The following is a 23,170-nucleotide window of genomic DNA, read 5'->3' as shown; positions in this document are numbered from 1 at the left end:
ATAGTGCCTTATGTGAGTGAACTGTTCCAGAGTATGTCAAATAATTACTTTTTGCAGTATTACCACCAGACTATACTTTCAGCATTTAACCACAAGGCCACAACTCAGGTTTGACCCCTTTTTTACGAGGATAGTTTTTCATATATGGAAGTAAATTGTGCCTTTATGTGTGAAATGTAGGGCCGCACTGGTAACTCACAGTAACCACAGAGCATTTTTTGTGTAGAGTGGATGGATAATGAATTTAATAGTACTCAGTAGTCACAGTACAATGTACAGTGGCCAGAATGCTTCCACCAGACCTCCCACACTGTTTGGGCCGGCACAGGTAAGAGAGAGATGCACATGAGAAGATGATTGTGGTAGTAGTCCCTCCAGGCATTCACAGTGTTTATACTTTTACCATCTGATGGTGGTTGGGGTGCCCCTGGTGGTATTGTGCAATAAAAGCCAGAGACAAACGGTAACTAGAACTCAAAATTCTTTTTACGAGAAAAAAGTGGAAACACTTCCAAGATGGAAGCACAAATCTTCAGCCCTGGTCCAGACAGGTTTTGCTTAGGCTTATGAAGGGTTCCCAGTGTATTCTGCAACTACATCTTTTTTGTAGTAGTAGTCATGATTCTTTTGGGGACGGTGTCTAACTGCTTAGTTCACATTTTTCTTAAAACTTCCAGTACTGCAATTCCCAGCTGTGGGGTGCAGATCTTTAATATTTGTTACATGATACTGAACTGAACTAGTCCTGGCTGGAAGCTAGGGTTACTAGTTTAGGAGATGTGAGGTCCTCGCCTAACTCCTCCTCAAAGGCTTAATGGGGTACTCCCCCCTAGACATCTTATCCCCTATCCAAAGGATTGGGGAAAAGATGTCTGATCGCGGGGGTCCTGCCACTGGGGAGCCCTGCGATCTCGGCTGCGGCACCCCAGACATCTAGTGCACGGAGCAAACTTTGCTCCGTGCCAGATGACTGGCGATACGGGGCAGAGGCTCCTGACATCACAGCCACACCCCCTCAATGCAAGGCATGCCCCCTCCCATAGACTTGCATTGAGGGGGCGTGGCCATGACGTCACAAGCCCCCAGTGCTGCACCCGACGCTCTAAACAAACGCCGGGTGCAGCAGGGAGATTGCGGGGGTCCCCAGCTGCGGGACCCTGGTGATCAGACATCGTATCCCCTATGCTTTGGATAGGGGAGAAGACGTTTAAGGGTGGAGTACCCCTTTAACTTAAAGGGGTTATCCAGGAAAAAACTTTTTTTTTATATATCAACTGGCTCCAGAAAGTTAAACAAATTTGTAAATTAAAAATAGAAATATGGATGCGTAGCTCTACAACATAAAATGTACGAGGTTAACTGGATGCCTCTCACCCAAAAGAGGAAAAAAGGAATTAAATCAAGGAAAATAAAATATACCAGTCCTCAGTGCACTAACTCTTCAAAGAGTTATATGGTATCAGTCTGGGAAATGCCAAGAAAGGAATTCAATATGATGTACCAAAAATATAAATTTAATATATGTACCTCAATATATAAGATATGAATATCAAGTGACAATTAAAATACAATTTAACATATTAGTGTTGATGATGCGCCAAAGGTGGGGCCCCCCGTTGGCACCTAAATAGACAAAACGGATACCACCATATAACTTGGTCAAACCAATATGTTAATATGGTCACTAATTCACATCAGGAGTAGAAAAAACGCACAATGGCTCGGATGGAGCCTAGAAAAAATCATATCCCCTATGACGGGGTGAATTGTCCTACAATGCAAGGAACATATGAAAATGGCCACTATACACACAGGACTATATTAGGATTGCAATATATTCAGTTACAGGACAGAACATATGGTTATCACTGGAAACCACAGTTGTTTGATACCATCAGTGTCATATTCTGTATCTATTTGTATTTTATTTGCAGGATTCACACTGTATTTATTTGCACTTTATTTGCAGGTTTCACACTATATTTATATTTGTATTTGTAGGTTGTATTTTTATTTACAGGTTGTTCCTTGCATTGAAGGACAATTCACCCCGTCATAGGGGATACAATTTTTTCTAGACTCCATCCGAGCCATTGTGCGTTTTTTCTACTCCTGGTGTGAATTAGTGACCATATTAACATATTGGTTTGACCAAGTTATATGGTGGTATCCGTTTGGTCTATTTAGGTGCCAACGTGGGGCCCCACGTTTGGCGCATCATAAACACTAATATTTTAAATTGTATTTTAATTGTCACTTGATATTCATATCTTATATATTGAGGTACATATATTAAATTTATATTTTTGGTACATCATATTGAATTCCTTTCTTGGCATTTCCCAGACTGATACCATATAACTCTTTGAAGAGTTAGTGCACTGAGGACTGATATATTTTATTTTCCTTGATTTTATTTTCCTAAAATTGTAAATTACTTCTATAAAAAAAAAATCTTAATCCTTTCAGTACTTATGAGCTGCTGAAGTTGAGTTGCTCTTTTCTGTCTAAGTGCTCTCCGATGACACGTGTCTCGGGAACTGCCCGGTTTAGAAGCAAATCTCCATAGCAAACCTCTTCTACTCTGTAAACCTCTCAGAGCAAACCTCTTCTACTGTGCAGTTCCCGAGACAAGCAGAGATGTCAGCAGAGAGCACTGTTCCCAGACAGAAAAGAACAACTCAACTTCAGCAGCTGATAATTATTGAAAAGATTAAGATTTTTTATTAGAAGTAATTTACAAATCAGTTTAACTTTCTGGAGCCAGTTGATATATAAAAAAAAAAAAAAAAAGTTTTTTTCCTGGAATACCCCTTTAACCTAACTCCTCTCCCTCCTGCACTGAACAGTCACCTGAACTCAACTAAATTGACTTCCTCTCAGCAGAGAGGCTATGTTAACTTAGCTCCACCTTTCTCACAATATGTTCCTACAATGTTGTGTGTGGGTGGGTTAACCTTTTTACAGTCTTATCTTTAATAATATATTACATGGCAATGTCAAACACTTTTTAACATAACACTGTTCTGGAGATATGGTATATACGCCCCTAAACATGTCTAGGTGTCTAGACTGTATCAGGGCTATTACAAGCTTTCCTGGGCCAAGCATTGACCACTTTTCCCATGTCTCCATCCTCAGAATTGTTCTCTTTTTTTATGGACATCTTAGCAGACCTACATTACATTAGCAAATAATAACAGAGGATGATTCAGACCGAAATTACTCACCGGAATGTACGAAGCCCTAGAACTGTTACGGTAATCACGAAAGAGCGGCCGAATATATCAAAGGCCGGGCACTGAGCGCCATAGTGCCACTTTCCTAACACGAAGGTTATATGGGCTATTTATGTACCTCAATTACATGCCCCATGTAAAAACAATTACTCTGCCTTTGTTTTCAATAAACATTTCGAGCATTATTCACAATTTTCCGGTGTCCCCGGCGGCTGCTGTATTTTACACCAAAGGCAATAAATGAAATTTAACATGAAGCTGAGATTTTTTTTTTCTGTACACAATTCTTTTGAAGTTTTAAAGCCCATGAAGGTGAAACGGAGAAGGATTATGCTTTTTATGTGTTTTTTTTATTGATGTTTTATGCTGTTTGTTCTAATGAAGCTGAATTTATTTGCCTTTCTGAATCTTCTCATGAAGTCGCAGTTATGGATTCATTCAGTCATTTTTTTTAATGAACAACAGTTGAAAAATTTGTTGTAAGATCAACTGGAAGAGTTTATGGAGCCGGAAGGGGTCGTGTTAGATGATAGAATCAACTGCTGGATAGTTATGTATTATGACAGTTAGGCATTTTCCTGAAGTACACTGGTTTGGATGTGTAAGTATTGGGTTTAAAGGGGTACCCCGGAAGAAAATAAATCTTTTAAAATCTCCTGGTGCCAGATTTGTAAATTACTTCTTCAATCTTAATCCTTCCAGTACTTATCAGCTGCTGTATGCTCCAGAGGAAGTTGTGTAGTTCTTTCCAGTCTGACCACAGTGCTCTCTGCTGACACCTCTGTCCATGTCATGAGCTGTCTAGAGCAGGTGCAAATCCCCATAGCACATCTCTCTTACTCTGGAAAGTTCCTTACATGAACAGAGGTGGCAGCAGAGAGCACTGTGGTGAGACTGGAAAGAACTACACAACTTCCTTTGGAGCATCCAGTAGCTGATAGGGACTGGAAGGATTAAGATTGTTATATAGAAGCAAGTTACAAATCTGTAAAACTATCTGGCACCAGTTTATTTGAAATTTAGTTTTTTTCACCGGAGTACCCCTTTCAGACCAGGCACCATGCATATAAATGTATTATGGCTAGATATAACTTTGTATGAAGCCATAATACAGCACCTATAGACCTCCATGGGGCCCTACTGGACCGCCACATCTGTTTACTGAGATTATTCTGTATAAATCTGACAGAAATCACAGCATATTTTAGTCAGTTTTTTCGAACTTGTGGCTTTCCAGCTGTCACAAAATTACAACTCCCAGCATGCCTGGAAATCCGGTGACTGGTTTGTATACCATATTATGGAAATACCGCCTATGGTATGATGGATGTTTAGTTTTGCAAAGTAAGGCTGGGCTCACTTTTATGGAATCAGAGGATGGCCAGGCGGACATTGCTGGCCCCCTTGACTGGTATTCCACCAAAAGAGTTCATTCCTTTGCCCAATTAATTTCAACCCGTTTCCTAGTGTGAAATACTGTAATGTACGCCGTGCAGCAGAATCCCATTGACAGCAATGGTACTCGGCTGCACCAGAATTCCCGAGAAGAATTTCAAAGCAGAACTCCGCTCAGAAATTCCGTCGTGTGAACCCGGCGTCACTGATCTGTCACCACCAGCAGCTTTCTTCCCATTCACTATCCAGAACACAATAAAGTGTGCAAGATAGCTTTCAGGTCAATGTGCGGTTAATCGACATGTATGTCCAGCTAATGCGCAATTGTGAGACCGTGAGCTTCAATGGGTAGTCAATATTTGAGCCTGGACTCACATATTGTTGAATGGATTAGGCAGTGTCTGAGGGACACAAGGGTTGTAGTCAATGAAGAATATTCAGAGCATGGTGGGGACCTCATGGATCTGGACTGGGACTCATCTTGTTTAAAGGGGTACTCCGGCGCTTAGACATCTTATCCCCTATCCAAAGGATAGGGGATAAGATGCCTGATCGCGGGGGTCCCGCCGCTGGAGCATGTTCGCTCCGGGTCTGATTACCGGCGACCACAGGGCCGGCGGCGTGTGATGTCACGCCTCCACCCCCGTGTGACGTCATGCTCCGCCCCTCAATGCAAGGGGGAGGGGGCGTGACAGAATGTAATTCTGTACGGTTCCCATTGACTCCCGGGTTAAAAAAAAAATGTATACAGTTTAATACGGTTTTTCACCTGGACCAAAAAACGTGGTAGTCTACAGTTTTTGGCACGGTTAATGAACCGGACAACACCGTACAATACGCAAAATGGACTAAGCCGGATGATGCGTTTGACATACGGTTTACAATGTTAAGTCAATGCACGCTGTTTTCTATACGGTTCCGTACGGTTTTTAACTTGAAACCGTATACGGGGAGTGTATAGCAAAAACTTGGTGTGCATGCAGCCTAAACCTGCACGGTAGGGGTCCAGGACACAGATCTTTTTATTCATATTTTCATTGGAGCTCTTAACCTTTTGTTGACCACATTTCCGTTGGTCATGACCAATAAAAAGTGCAAATGATCATAGAAGCAAAGAATGTGTCAGCAGATGAGAACCATTTGGCCCATCTAGTCTGCCCAATAATCTGAATCCTTTCCATAGTCCCTGGCCCTATCTTATATGAAGGATAGCCTTATACCTATCCCTATCTTATATGAAGGATAGCCTTATGCCTATCTCTATCTTATATGAAGGATAGCCTTATGCTTATCCCTATCTTATATGAAGGATAGCCTTATACCTATCCCTATCTTATATGAAGGATAGCCTTATACCTATCCCTATCTTATATGAAGGATAGCCTTATACCTATCCCTATCTTATATGAAGGATAGCCTTATACTTATCCAATCCATGCTTAATCTCCTTCACTGTATTTGCAACGACCACTTCTGCAGGAAGGCTATTCCATGCATCCACTACTCTCTCAGTAAAGTAATAATCATAGATCTGGGGATACAGATGGATGAACAGTGACTTTATGACCCTTCCAGAATCAGGTTTACCTTTATTGTCGAGTTATTAATGCTACACGGTTAATAGAAAAGTATTAAAATAATAAAAGTGTAATTACATGAGTTGTCAACAGGATTCCTGCAATAAATGGATCAATTAGGCATAATTACCATCACAGCGGGACACAACAGCTGCACCTCAGGAGGATGTTAAATACGGTAGAACAGGATTCTTTATATCCGGTAATGAGGAGGTGGATTACACTAAGGTGCATTAAAACACTTAAACAATTTCTAGGTAAAAAGAGTGTCCCATAGTACGACATAATAACACACTGTATAGAAGAGGCTAATGATGGGCACAGGGAGGAAACAACTAACTTTCCCTATGGTAGGTTTATCAATGTACAGAGCTGATACAAAGAAACATCCATCATTTATCATTTTATATACAAATCTAATTAACATGAAATGTTTTCTAAATATATTACATTCATCTTGTGTTCGGGTGCTTTCACACTACGATTGTAGTGTACGGTTGCTGGATCCGGTTGGGAGGGGCGAAAACCGTCCGCTCCCGTATCCCAGCTGGATCCAGCCCGAACCCCATTCATTTCCATGGTTTTAGGTCCGGTCAGAAAACTGTATATGGGGCAAAAATGAGACAACCGGAGTCAGCGTTTGACTCCGGTCGGCTCATTGAAATGAATGGGGTTCGGGATAGATCCGGCTGGGATACGGGAACGGGCGGTTTTTGCCCCTCCCAACCGGATCCAGCAACCGTACACTACAATCATAGTGTGAAAGCACCCTTATATTCCAGAGCTGCACTCACTATTCTGTATGTACACTGTGACTCCACCAGCAGAATAGTGAGTACAGCTCTGGAGTATAATACAGGATATAACTAAGGATCAGTACAGGATAAGTAATGTAATGTATGTACACAGTGACCTTACCAGTAGAATAGTGAGTACAGCTCTGGAGTATAATACAAGATATAACTCAGGATCAGTACAGGATAAGTAATGTAATGTATGTATACAGTGACCTCACCAGCAGAATAGTGAGTACAGCTCTGGAGTATAATACAGGATATAACTCAGGATCAGTACAGGATAAATAATGTAATGTATGTACACAGTGACCCCACCAGCAGAATAGTGAGTACAGCTCTGGAGTACAATACAGGATATAACCCAAGATTAGTACAATATAGCCATCACTACATTAACCTGAAGTGATCAAAAATATTACGTTTTACATTTTATTGACATGTGGTACTGAATGACTATAGAAGGAGCAACCTACCAGTAAGAGATCTTCTCCTTATTTTAGATGAAGTGCAGTCTGGTGTGCAAGAGGTAAATTTAGTCCATGGTGTAAATGTACAATCCTCTTTGCAGGGGACCTTACACTCCTGTGATGAAGATGGGGCCGGACCGGCCCACCTCAGACAGTCAGTCACATCTGCAGGACGATCATCGGCAGTCACACAGTTGACCTCTGGAAGACAAGACAACAACAGAGTACATGTCTGCCCTTTCTATATAGTTGGTTTCAGTAGTTTTTCTCCTAACTTCAAAATGCCTAGAGGTCTGGGATAGTAGACGTTTCGCCAGCATACCGGCTTTATCAAGGGTTGGTGAAACTTCAAAGAGGCAAAGTGTGTTTTTAAAATAGGGATCCCAGATTTCATAATCATTTAAAGCTATAAATGGGAAACTCCTAGCATCATATTAGAGACAGAAGGCTTAAATACCTATTAGAGAGTAATTCCAATAGCTAGAGTTATTTAAGTGGTGGCAATCACTGATACCTAGTTGGGTGAGAGTCCACTAGAGAAAGTGAAGCAATTACACGAGTGGTTACTGATTTTTTAAAGTGTGTGTTTATTGTGTGATATATAACCCTTTTTTTTTTAAATAATAATAATAATAATGATTATTATTATTATTATTATCCCCTTAAGGATGCAGCTCATTTTCACCTTTTTTGCAAATCTGACCACTGTCACTTTAAGCATTAATAACTCTGAGATGCTTTTACTTTTCATTCTGATTCCAAGTTTGTTTTTTCGTGACATGTTAGTGGTAAATTTTTGTCGATACTTGCATCAACTACTGGTGAAAAATTATAAAATTTGATGAAAAATTTGAAAATTTTGCATTTCTTTTTACTTTGAAACTCTCTGCTTCTAATGGATATCACAAATAAATTATATATTGATTCACATATACAATATGTCAACTTTATGTTTGCATCATAAAGTTGACGTATGACTTTTGGAAGACACCAGAGGGCTTTAAAGTTCAGCAGCAATTTTCCAATTTTTCACAACATTTTCAAAATCAGAATTTTTCAGGAACCAGTTAAGTTTTGAAGTGGATTTGAGGGGTCTTCATATTAGAAATACCCCATAAATTACCCCATTATAAAAACTGCACCCCTCAAAGTATTCAAAATGACATTCAGTAAGTGTGTTAACCCTTTAGGTGTTTCACAGGAATAGCAGCAAATTGAAGGAGAAAATTCAAAATCTTCATTTTTTACACTCACATGTTCTTGCAGACCCCATTTTTTTAATTTTTACAAGGGGTAAAAGGAGAGAAATCACCCTAAAATTTGTGACCCAATTTCCCTTGAGTAAGGAAATACCTCATATGTGTATGTCAAGTGTTCGTCGGGCGCAGTAGAGGGCTCAGAAGGGAAGCAGCGACAATGGGATTTCACATTTAGGAAGCCCCTATGGTGCCAGAACAGCAAAAAAGAAAAACACATGGCATACTATTTTGGAAACTAAACCCCTCAAGGAATGTAACAAGGGGTACAGTGAGCCTTAACACCCCACAGGTGTTTGACGACTTTTCGTTAAAGTTGGATGTGTAAATGAAAAAAAAAATTCACTAAAATGCTGGTTTTTCCCCAAATGTAAAATTTTTGCAAGTGGTAATAGGAGAAAATGCCCCATGTGTGGACGTCAAGTGCTCTGCACTACAATGCTCAGAAGAGAAAAAGCTCCATTGAGCTTTTGGAGAGAGAGTTTGGTTGGAATAGAAGTTGTGCATTTACAAAGCCCACCGTGGTGCCAGAACAGTGGACCCCCCACATGTGACCCCACTTTTGGAAACTACACCCCTCACAGAATTTAATAAGGGGTACAGTAAGCATTTACACCCCACTGGCGTTTGACAGATCTCTGGAACAGTGGGCTGTGGAAATAAAAAATGTATTTTTCATTTTCACGGACCATTGTTCCAAAGCAGGCATCCCGGTCCGATCCCCAACCGGGTAGCGGCGGGGACCAGAATTCCTACGTCCTTAAGGACCCACGATGTATATATACATGGACAATCTATATATATAAATATATATATATATATATATATATATATATATATATATATAATGCAAAATCATCGGTAGTTGCAGTATCTTGTAATACCTTTTTTATTGGACTAACAAGATTTTGTAGAGACAAGCGTTCGGGATTCCTCCCTTTATCAAGTCATAAGCATTTCTGAGCTCACAAGGAGAAAACACACGTTCTATCTCACAAAATGCTTATGACTTGATAAAGGGAGAAATCCCGAAAGCTTGTCTCTACAAAATCCTGTTAGTCCAATAAAAAAGGTATTACAAGATACTGCAACTACCGAGAATTTTGCATTTTGCATCACTGGACTAATACGGCTACTCCTAACTACTCTCTCTCTCTCTCTCTCTCTCTCTCTCTCTCTCTATATATATATATATATATGTATATATATATATATATATATATATATATATATATATATATATGGACAATTATCTATATACAGTCTATATATATATATATATATATATATATATATATGGACAATTATATGGAATATATATATATATACACAGTCTATATATATATATATATATATATATATATATATATATATATATATATGGACTATTACCATATATGTACGTCTAAATATATATGGACAATTACCATATATGTACAGTCTATATGTGGACGATTACCATATATGTACAGTCTATATATGGACAATTACCTTATATGTACAGTCTATATAAGGACAATTACCATATATGTACAGTCTATATATGGACAATCACCAAGTATGTAAAGTCTATATATAGACAATTACCATATATGTACAGTCTATATAAATGGACAATTACCTTACATGTACAGTATATATGTGGACAATTACCATATATGTACAGTCTATATATGGACAATTACCAGATATGTACAGTCTATATATAGACAATTACCAGATATGTACAGTCTATATGTAGACAATTACCTTATATGTACAGTCTAAATGTGGACAATTACCATATATGTACAGTCTATATGTGGATAATTACCTTATATGTACAGTCTAAATGTGGACAATTACCATATATGTACAGTCTATATATGTGGACAATTACCTTATATGTACAGTCTATATATAGGGACAATCACCATATATGTACAGTCTATATATAGGGACAATTACCATATATGTACAGTCTATATATGGACAATTACCATATATGTACAGTCTATATATGTACAATTACCAGATATGTACAGTCTATAAATAGACAATTACCAGATATGTACAGTCTATATATGTAGACAATTACCATATATGTACAGTCTATATATGTAGACAATTACCATATATGTGCAGTCTCTATATATGGACAATTACCATATATGTACAGTCTCTATATATGGACAATTACCATATATGTACAGTCTCTATATATGGACAATTACCATATATGTACAGTCTATATATGGACAATTACCTTATATGTACAGTCTAAATGTGGACAATTACCCTATATGTACAGTCTATATATGAACAATCACCTTATATGTACAGTCTATATATGGACAATTACCTTATATGTACAGTCTATATGTGGACAATTACCATATATGTACAGTCTCTATATGGACAATTACCATATCTGTACAGTCTCTATATGGACAATTACCATATATGTACAGTCAATATATGGACAATCACCATATATGTACAATCTATATATGGGCAATCACCATTTAGGTACAATCTCTATATATGGACAATTACCATATCTGTACAGTCTCTATATATGGACAATTACCATGTATGTACAGTCTATATATATATGGACAATTATCATACATGTACAGTCTATATATGGACAATTACCATATATATACAGTCTATATATGGACAATTACCATATATGTACAGTCCATATATATGGACAATTACCGTACCATATATGTACAGTCTATATATATATATGGACAATTACCGTATATGTACAGTCTATATATAGGGACAATTACCTTATATGTACAGTCTATATATGGACAATTACCATATATGTACAGTCTATATAGGGACAATTACCATATATGTGCAGTCTCTATATATGGACAATTACCATATACGTACAGTCTCTAGATATGGACAATTACCATATATGTACAGTCTCTATATATGGACAATTACCATATATGTACAGTCTATATATGGACAATTACCATATATGTACAGTCTATATGTGGACAATTACCATATATGTACAGTCTATATATAGGGACAATTACCATATATGTACAGTCTATATATAGGGACAATTACCATATATGTACAGTCTATATAGGGACAATTACCATATATGTACAGTCTCTATATATGGACAATTACCATATATGTACAGTCTCTAGATATGGACAATTACCATGTATGTACAGTCTATATATATATGGACAATTACCGTATATGTACAGTCTATATATGGACAATTACCATATATGTACAGTCTCTAGATATGGACAATTACCATGTATGTACAGTCTATATATATATGGACAATTACCTTATATGTACAGTCTATATATGGACAATTACCATATACGTACAGTCTATATAGGGATAATTACCATATATGTACAGTATCTATATATGGACAATTACCATATATGTACAGTCTCTAGATATGGACAATTACCATATATGTACAGTCTCTATATATGGACAATTACCATATATGTACAGTCTATATATGGACAATTACCATATATGTACAGTCTATATGTGGACAATTACCATATATGTACAGTCTATATATAGGGACAATTACCATATATGTACAGTCTATATATAGGGACAATTACCATATATGTACAGTCTATATAGGGACAATTACCATATATGTACAGTCTCTAGATATGGACAATTACCATATATGTACAGTCTATATATATATGGACAATTACCGTATATGTACAGTCTATATATAGGGACAATTACCTTATATGTACAGTCTATATATGGACAATTACCATATACGTACAGTCTATATAGGGACAATTACCATATATGTACAGTATCTATATATGGACAATTACCATATATGTACAGTCTCTATATATGGACAATTACCATATATGTACAGTCTCTATATATGGACAATTACCATATATGTACAGTCTATATATGGACAATTACCATATATGTACAGTCTATATGTGGACAATTACCATATATGTACAGTCTATATATAGGGACAATTACCATATATGTACAGTCTATATATAGGGACAATTACCATATATGTACAGTCTATATAGGGACAATTACCATATATGTACAGTCTCTATATATGGACAATTACCATATATGTACAGTCTCTAGATATGGACAATTACCATATATGTACAGTCTATATATATATATATATATGGACAATTACCGTATATGTACAGTCTATATATAGGGACAATTACCTTATATGTACAGTCTATATATGGACAATTATCATATACGTACAGTCTATATAGGGACAATTACCATATATGTACAGTATCTATATATGGACAATTACCATATATGTACAGTCTCTATATATGGACAATTACCATATATGTACAGTCTCTATATATGGACAATTACCATATATGTACAGTCTATATATGGACAATTACCATATATGTACAGTCTATATGTGGACAATTACCATATATGTACAGTCTATATATAGGGACAATTACCATATATGTACAGTCTATATATAGGGACAATTACCATATATGTACAGTCTATATAGGGACAATTACCATATATGTACAGTCTCTATATATGGACAATTACCATATATGTACAGTCTCTAGATATGGACAATTACCATATATGTACAGTCTATATATATATATGGACAATTACCGTATATGCACAGTGTATATATAGGGACAATTACCTTATATGTACAGTCTATATATGGACAATTACCATATACGTACAGTCTATATAGGGACAATTACCATATATGTACAGTATCTATATATGGACAATTACCATATATGTACAGTCTCTAGATATGGACAATTACCATATATGTACAGTATCTATATATGGACAATTACCATATATGTACAGTCTCTAGATATGGACAATTACCATATATGTACAGTCTCTATATATGGACAATTACCATATATGTACAGTCTATATATGGACAATTACCATATATGTACAGTCTATATGTGGACAATTACCATATATGTACAGTCTATATATAGGGACAATTACCATATATGTACAGTCTATATATAGGGACAATTACCATATATGTACAGTCTATATAGGGACAATTACCATATATGTACAGTCTCTATATATGGACAATTACCATATATGTACAGTCTCTAGATATGGACAATTACCATATATGTACAGTCTATATATATATGGACAATTACCGTATATGTACAGTCTATATATAGGGACAATTACCTTATATGTACAGTCTATATATGGACAATTACCATATACGTACAGTCTATATAGGGACAATTACCATATATGTACAGTATCTATATATGGACAATTACCATATATGTACAGTCTCTAGATATGGACAATTACCATATATGTACAGTCTCTATATATGGACAATTACCATATATGTACAGTCTATATATGGACAATTACCATATATGTACAGTCTATATGTGGACAATTACCATATATGTACAGTCTATATATAGGGACAATTACCATATATGTACAGTCTATATATAGGGACAATTACCATATATGTACAGTCTATATAGGGACAATTACCATATATGTACAGTCTCTATATATGGACAATTACCATATATGTACAGTCTATATATATATATGGACAATTACCGTATATGTACAGTCTATATATAGGGACAATTACCTTATATGTACAGTCTATATATGGACAATTACCATATACGTACAGCCTATATAGGGACAATTACCATATATGTACAGTATCTATATATGGACAATTACCATATATGTACAGTCTCTATATATGGACAATTACCATATATGTACAGTCTCTATATATGGACAATTACCATATATGTACAGTCTCTATATATGGACAATTACCATATATGTACAGTCTATATGTGGACAATCACCATATATGTACAGTCTATATATGTGGACAATTACCATATATGTACAGTCTATATATAGGGACAATTACCATATATGTACAGTCTCTATATATGGACAATTATCCTATATGTACAGTCTCTATATATGGACAATTACCATATATGTACAGTCTCTATATATGGACAATTACCATATATGTACAGTCTCTATATATGGACAATTACCCTATATGTACAGTCTCTATATATGGACAATTACCATATATGTACAGTCTCTATATATGGACAATTACCATATATGTACAGTCTCTATATATGGACAATTACCATATATGTACAGTCTATATATGGACAATTACCATATATGTACAGTCTATATATGGACAGTGACATCATTTTACTTCCCAGTGATTTCAGCACCAAGATCCATACACTCCTGTCCTGCTGTTTTCTTAAGTCTTAGTTTTCTACCCACTTCAGAACTTATCCCCTGTTGCTGTGAATGTCTGCTGAGCAGGGGTGGGGCCAGAAGTAGGCACAGTAGGCAGTCACCTATGGTACCATTGAGAGAGGGGGCTCCCTGCTGCTGAGTGTTCTTTACCTGACCATCAGAACATATACAAACAGTACAGAGGTAGAACACAAAGACATTATAAATTATTGATGAATACATTTCCCCAAGCAATAATTTCCCTTTTTATTTTCAATTTTAAATTAAACAAAAAAAAATGTTCTTCATGAAAAGTAGTTACTTTTGTTTGCCATTTATTGTAAGGCACAGCGGCCGCGTACATTCCTGGCATCTCGACTACAGATACAAAGCTTTGAGAATGAGTGGAAATGTCGTGAATAGCAGTGACAAAAAGTGGATCATAAAAGTGTATTATATACAGTATATATTTTTTTTGTCACCATAGTAACGTGGAACATGTATCAGGTCGATGTACATTTAAGTACCAAAACACTTTTGTATCGTACCTTAGAAGAACCTATTTATGCGAAGATTTACGAGCTGCCGCTTGCTAGGAAGAAAAGCCACCGCACACTGCGTGAAGGAAAAGTCTTTAAATGGAGCGAGATCTGTCATCTTCACAACCTGGGACGGTTAATAAGTGACATTCCTCACAGCATGCGGGAGAGCGCAAACGCTCACTACTGCACATCTGAAATAAATGACAGTGCCTGCTCTGTATAGGATCACACCATGAGGTGGCCCTGGGTGCCATCTGTATAGATAAGACCGTGTCAGCAACTCTTCTAGCGTCCTGGTTGGGTGACAAATGAGCGTTTTCATACCAAGTATTCTCTAAAATTCTATTTAACTTCCTTTCATACCAAGATTCCACTTACATTCTACTCCACTTCCTTTTATACTAAGATTTCACTTACATTCTACTCCACTTCCTTTTATACTAAGATTCCGCTTACATTCTACTCCACTTCCTTTTATACTAAGATTCCACTTACATTCTACTCCACTTCCTTTTATACTAAGATTCCACTTACATTCTACTCCACTTCCTTTTATACTAAGATTCCACTTACATTCTACTCCACTTCCTTTTATACTAAGATTCTATTTACATTCTACTCCACTTCCTTTTATACTAAGATTCCGCTTACATTCTACTCCACTTCCTTTTATACTAAGATTTCACTTACATTCTACTCCACTTCCTTTTATACTAAGATTTCACTTACATTCTACTCCACTTCCTTTTATACTAAGATTCCGCTTACATTCTACTCCACTTCCTTTTATACTAAGATTCCACTTACATTCTACTCCACTTCCTTTTATACTAAGATTTCACTTACATTCTACTCCACTTCCTTTTATACTAAGATTTCACTTACATTCTACTCCACTTCCTTTTATACTAAGATTCCACTTACATTCTACTCCACTTCCTTTTATACTAAGATTTCACTTACATTCTACTCCACTTCCTTTTATACTAAGATTCCGCTTACATTCTACTCCACTTCCTTTTATACTAAGATTCCACTTACATTCTACTCCACTTCCTTTTATACTAAGATTCCACTTACATTCTACTCCACTTCCTTTTATACTAAGATTCTATTTACATTCTACTCCACTTCCTTTTATACTAAGATTCCGCTTACATTCTACTCCACTTCCTTTTATACTAAGATTTCACTTACATTCTACTCCACTTCCTTTTATACTAAGATTTCACTTACATTCTACTCCACTTCCTTTTATACTAAGATTCCGCTTACATTCTACTCCACTTCCTTTTATACTAAGATTCCACTTACATTCTACTCCACTTCCTTTTATACTAAGATTCTGCTTACATTCTACTCCACTTCATGTGGTGACCCAGTACGGGATATGCTCCTACAGTCCAGTCAGGTTGAGTCCCTGGACGTCCTCAGGGCTCTCCTGCAATGTTCCCCCATAATGTGAATAGGTCACATGATTGTTAGTCACATGATAGTGTTTGTCACATGTTTAAGTATATGTATGTTACCCAGAGAGCACCAGGTGACCCGCAGTTGGCCTATGGGTTCCTTGCTCAGCCCCCCTTTATAAAAGGGGGAGGTACTACAATCTCTCTCTTACACCACACTTTCTGCTGAGGTCCAGTCCAGGCGTCTCAGAGCCATTGTCCAGCACATCTGAAGGCCACAACCTAAATTGCAGCCACAGGTCAGTAAGTCAAGTCGTCCTTATCATCTGTCATCATCTTCAGTCAAGTCAAGTCAATTGTAGTCACCGTGGCCTGCACCTATAGTCTCAAGTCACTGCAAGTCCCGGAAAGCTGTGAGGTCCCCCGTGTTACTGGTCACCTCTCTGGGATCCTGGCCGAACAGGATGTTACATAGGCAAACCACATCCTGTAGTCACGAACACGAAAGGGTTAATACCATCTACCCCTGGGCAACACCATCTGCCCATTACGCCTCATATCGCACCCCGGCAACACCACACTTACATTCTACTCCACTTCCTTTCATACCAAGATTCCGCTTACATTCTACTCCACTTCCTTTCATACCAAGATTCCGCTCACATTCTACTCCACTTCCTTTCATACTAAGATTCTGCTTACATTCTACTCCACTTCATTTCATACCTAAATTCTGCTAACATTCTACCTAATTTTCAGAATTTTTCCTGCTATAACTACAGGAAAGGTTGCTGTTTACTGGTTACTGTTTATGTCTTTTATTGAGCACATTGAGTAAACATCCACAGTGCATGGAGAAAAGGTGAGTAAACCCTACGGAATAAGCTGGATTTCTGCTTTACAAAAAAAAATGTAATTTGTCATCTTAGTCACTGTCATACATAGTTGTACCATTCATGTCTTTTATTGAGCCCATTTAATAAACATCATCAGTGCAGAGAGAAAAAAGTAAGTGAGCCCTTTGTAATTATATGGCCTTTGAGTGCTAATTTATGTGTTCTATTTGTTTCCTAAGTCATTGACAAACACAATGTAACTATTAGCACACTAAGTTCTACTGTTCACGTCTAAATAAATACCCACAATAGAAAAAAATTATATTAGTAAACCCTTAGGAATTAGCTGGATTTCTGCTATACAAATAAAATGAGGTTTGATTGTTATCAAAGCTACAATTATTTATAATTGTACCGTCCATGCCTTTTATTGAGCAAACTGAGTAAACATCAACAGTGCAAGTACAATTGTTTGCTAATATAATGTGGTCTAATTGTTATCTAAGTCACTATCATTAACAAACAAAACTAATCACACACAAGGTTATACTGTCCATGTCTTTTATTAAAGCACACTGAGTAAACATCCACAGTGCTGAAAGAAAAAGTAATTGAACCACATTAAGGGTGGTTTCCAACGGCTGTTCTCCGCCCCACTGGCCCTGAGTTATGTGTCTCTCCTTTATAAACATAAAAATGACCCTGGGTAGGAATGGTGTAATCTAACTTATATACCGAACCCTGAGTCTTCCCCATCCTCATATCCCGTCCTCATATGTTGACCTTTTATCCCGTCCCCATATTCTGTCCTCATATATCATCCTCATATCCTGTCCTAATATCCCGTCCTCAGGTGGGGCTGAGTTGTGATAAAGATATTGTAGGCTAAAAAATAGAAGTGGCATGGCTTTGTGGGAGTGGGCCTTATATGCCAGCCAGACCGATGCACAAAAGGGTAGAAAATAAAAGGGGTGTGGCTTTGTGAGATGGGGCGTGGTATGCAGGGAGGTTGTGGCTTGCAAGCCAGGCTGATGCACCAGGAAATGCAGAGCAGAGCTTATGGAGCAAGGTTCCCGGAAGCCCCATATACTTGCATGGTACTTGAAACAAAAACCCCATCCTTCATGTAAGGGAGTAGATTAGGGGTTAATTTAACTATCCTATATTTTTATTTGACATATAAGTAACGTGACCAAGTATTATTGAAATATCTCCAGCTGTTTGGAAGTTATGCAGTAACATATATTTCCCATAGACTTGTATGGGACTTTAAACAAAAACCCTGACCCTCACAAATGGGGGTGGGTAAGGGTTAATTAAGCTAGCCTATATTTTTAGTTGACGTATAACATGTGAGCATGTTTCATGGAAATATCTTTAGTCATTTGCTAGGAATTCTGGAACATTCTCACATCCATACATACACACATTTATGGACATTTATCAAAGGGTTTAGTCAGGTTTTCTTTACTATAATTGTCGCAAAATTGTCGCAACTGCGACTACGCGATTTTTCATGCAACATTTTGACTGGAAAGAGAGAAAAGCAAGTTTTCCAAAAAATTAACTACGTAGTAATAATTTTAAAATAGACTACGGGTAGGTATTTATTAACTGCGACAGTCGCAACTGCGCAAAAAAAAAGTCGCAACAGGGTTAAAATTGACTAAATTTACTCCAGCTCAAACATGGAGCAGAAAAAGCTACTACCAAAGTAAAAAAGGAAAAATTGCTTACGGGAAAGAAAATTATTAACAGGCTGAAAGCAGTTGATTAATAAGTCACACATAAGCAAAAAAAAAAGTAAGGAAAAAATTACTAAAAAAAAGAATACATAAGCAAACATTGATAAATGTCCCTCATTGAGTTTTATACTTATAGATGAAATATTAACTTTTTGCCTCCCTACATGTTTTGTGGCACCAGTCATGTCATCAGGGGTATAGAGGCAAGTTTATCCCCCTGATGCCTTTATACATCGGATGACTTGGAAAACATGTTGGGGAGGCGAAGGGTTAATACTTTAAACATTAGTTAGTTCACATAACCATCGTGCTCTGACCTAGTCAGCACAACTGACACTCCCGACGGATTTCTATTGACTTGAATGGGGTTGGACATGCACAGACATAGGACATGCAGTATTTTTTTCTCCCCTTTCCCCGGAGCACAACGGCAGTGTGAACGAGCCCTTAGGCACTAAAAACTAATTGAGCATTTAGTGAGCAATTGAGCAAAACGTGTTGGGAGATGTAATTTTGCAACAGCTGGAGGCACCCTGGTTGGAAAACACTGCTCTATCCACACAACAGACCAGTACAAGATGAATGCATCAGACGCGTCCTATTGTCTGGGGCCTCGGAGGTAAATGTGTTGTTGCAGCACAAACTTCACTTCCATATCATGCGTAAGTGGAGAAGCAGTTTCCAACTTCAAAAGCTAAAAATAAAATAAATAATTTAATTGCATTAAAATTTCTCCGAGCCAAAGGAATCTGTCATTTGTGAACTGCCTCCCAGACGTTTATTCACTTGCCAGGTTACAGCCGTATGGCTGGGAGAGGGGAAGCGCAGTGACAGCTGAGAGATTAGTATTTTCCTTTTCAAAGTCCTGGTAAATGCGCGTGGTGAATGGAATTTGTTTTAGAAACCTGTATCAGCAGACACAGACGTACGCTGCATTTTATGCTTTCAGATATACGGCTTAAGGCACCGCGCACAACTGTATTTGACTGATCTGTGCGACGCGGATCTGTAATACAGCGGCCATAAGCCTTCTATTGGCCAAACCTCTATCTCTGTTTTATAGGGAGACTCTATGCAAATAGAGTACATAGAATGCTTCACGTAATAGTGTCACCTTGAGTGCCTACAGATCAGTAATATGTCTGGCCAGAAAAATTTGGGTTGGACTTCTGTCCACGGCAGGAGCTGACTCTTCAGTCGCCTTTAGGACAGCAAGGAAATGCGCCATCTCCATAGACGGCAATCCATTTCCGAGCAGATTGCATCAAAAGAAATGACATGTTAATTCTTTCTGAGGAGGCAAAAATTTTGATTTTCCGGGGCGGATTTCCACGGTGCAGCAGAATCCCACTGAAAACTATGGGACACGGCTGCAGAATTTTTATGCCGGATTTCGGTTCAAAATTCTGCCATGTGAACGTGGCCTAAAGTCTCCATGTGCCACCATGCAGAATGTGAGCATTGTTCTCTGTTATGATTTAATCGGACGAGCGGACAGTTCTTACAGGAGCAAAACATCATGAAAGAGAGGAAGAGAAGAACAGGCCCACGGTGAGGAATGGAAGACCAAAGAGTGGCAACAGTGGGGAGAGGCAAGTATGTTGTTTTTTTTTCTAAGACATTCTTTCTCCCAAAAGGAATATCGGTGCACACCAGGAACCCGGGGTACAATACTATGAAAATGTTTTATTTAAACTTAGTTCAACATGTTTCTGGGCCAGGTATCCTATGAAGGGGCGACACAGCCTAGAAACCTGTTGTACCCACTTGTAATTAGCTTGCCCCTTGTAGGTAGATTTTCCACTGTAGTTAGCTTGTCCATGTAGGCAAATTCCCCCATGTACATAGCTTGCCCCCTGTAAGTAGATTTTCCACTGTAGGAAGGACTCTTTTACCCCCAAGGATCAAAAAACAAACAAACCACATACTCACCTTGGCTTTCCCACAGTCATTGGCATCTTCTCCAGCTTCTTTCAGCGGCCACTAGACACCGCAGGAGCTTCTCTACCTATGGGACTAGCATGCTAATGTTGTTGTGCACATCTCGGAAGAAGTGCTGTTTCCGGCCTCTAGTGCCCACAGGCAGCATCACTAGAGGTTGTCGCTCAGAGCTAGGACACATAAGGGCTCTTGTGATTTTAGACAACAGGGGTCCTAGTACGTCCCTTTGCCATCTTTGCCCCACCAGACACCACACCTAGTGGGTACTACCACTTCAGTCAACATTTTATAATTTAACAGTGAAACTAAGTTTATGATTTGGAACTCTACAGTATATTAGAAAAATGTTAAAGATGTATTACAAAATTAATCAGCACACAAAAAGGTGAAAACTCTTATTCTTAATAGAGATGTTTTCTTTTATTTCACTTGTTCCTTTGGGAACTGGAGGTACTGTAAACCCATTAGTGTCTCAGACACCCGGACTGTTCATTACAAATCCTCATTAGCTCGAAATATTCAGCCCCAAAGAACGCAGGTTATAAACACCGCTCTATCTGCAGGAATATCAGGTACCACGTAGCACAAAGGCGCCGCTGATTATCTCCGACACCCCTCTGGAAATAATTTGCGATTTATCAAGTACGGATCTAACTTTGAAGAAAAGTCGAGATAAAATAACAAAGGCTCCAAGAAAGACGCTACTTCGTGTTATTGTTACTTTCATCAAAGCGGCTGGGTGTTTATAATAGCATTAAATATTCTTTATCATTTTCCCTCTTCCCTGCGTCACAACTGAGCACAGTAATGGGCAGCTGAATAATTCTACTGATACAATCAGATCTGTCATCCCCAAAGAGAGAAAAACATCCCCAGTTAAAGGGGGATTTCGGGATTCTGTTCTTTTTGCCCCAATGTTTATTTTTTACAGGATACAAAATGTGTCGTCTCCCAGTGCGGCCCAAGACATTATATCACTGGTCAGGTGATCAGAGGGAGCCTGTCTTTGCATCAATGGGTGAAGCAACCACTGGGTGAGAGGAACATTACTCAGCTGAAGGCACCCTGGTCAGAAAACACTGGTCTATTGCACTGATAGGATCACAGGTGTGTTTCAATGGGTGGGGTAGCTGATGTGTGGAAGGGAGAAACATGAACTCACACTTACAAACAAGGAATCGTGGGATTTGTAGTTTGAGGGAACAAACTTCAACAGGAAATAGCCAGTTCAAAAAAAGATAGCCTCAGCTTTATGGTAATTTGTATTGGGCACGAATATTCACATTTAAAATTTGTATCGCAAATATTGCGAATTCGCAAATATTGCGAATATATTCGCTATATATTCGAAATTTCAAATATTCACTTTTTGCGCATATTCGCATATGTGAATATTCGCATATGCGCATATTCGCATACAGTGGTCCCTCAACATACGATGGTAATCTGTTCCAAACGGACCATCGTTTGTTGAAACCATCGTATGTTGAGGGATCCGTGCAATGTCCACGACGCTCCAGTAAGGCCTCTGCTTCCCCGGCATCCGCGCTCTCCGACGCCGCCATCATGTTGCTACGCACACCGCTCCTATTGGATGACGGAACGGCGTGCGCAGCGACGTGATGACGACGATGGAGAGCGCCGCCGATGCAGGGGA

The 23,170-nt window shown here is 38.0% G+C and overlaps 1 protein-coding gene across 7 annotated transcripts in view; it reads right to left on the bottom strand.

The window, feature by feature from the left end:
• The window catches only part of THSD7B (thrombospondin type 1 domain containing 7B), a 567,277-nt gene that overhangs the window by 228,485 nt on the left and 315,622 nt on the right, over positions 1-23,170 (bottom strand). For all 7 annotated transcript variants that reach the window (XM_056535831.1, XM_056535826.1, XM_056535830.1 and 4 more), the window contains one exon: positions 7,482-7,676. In XM_056535831.1, the coding sequence (XP_056391806.1) occupies positions 7,482-7,676 (195 nt within the window). The remainder of the gene's footprint in view (positions 1-7,481; positions 7,677-23,170) is intronic.

The sequence above is a fragment of the Hyla sarda genome, chromosome 8 (genome assembly GCF_029499605.1).
Source record: "Hyla sarda isolate aHylSar1 chromosome 8, aHylSar1.hap1, whole genome shotgun sequence".
NCBI classification, from domain to species: domain Eukaryota; kingdom Metazoa; phylum Chordata; class Amphibia; order Anura; family Hylidae; genus Hyla; species Hyla sarda.
This window is presented reverse-complemented; position numbering and strand designations above follow the sequence as displayed.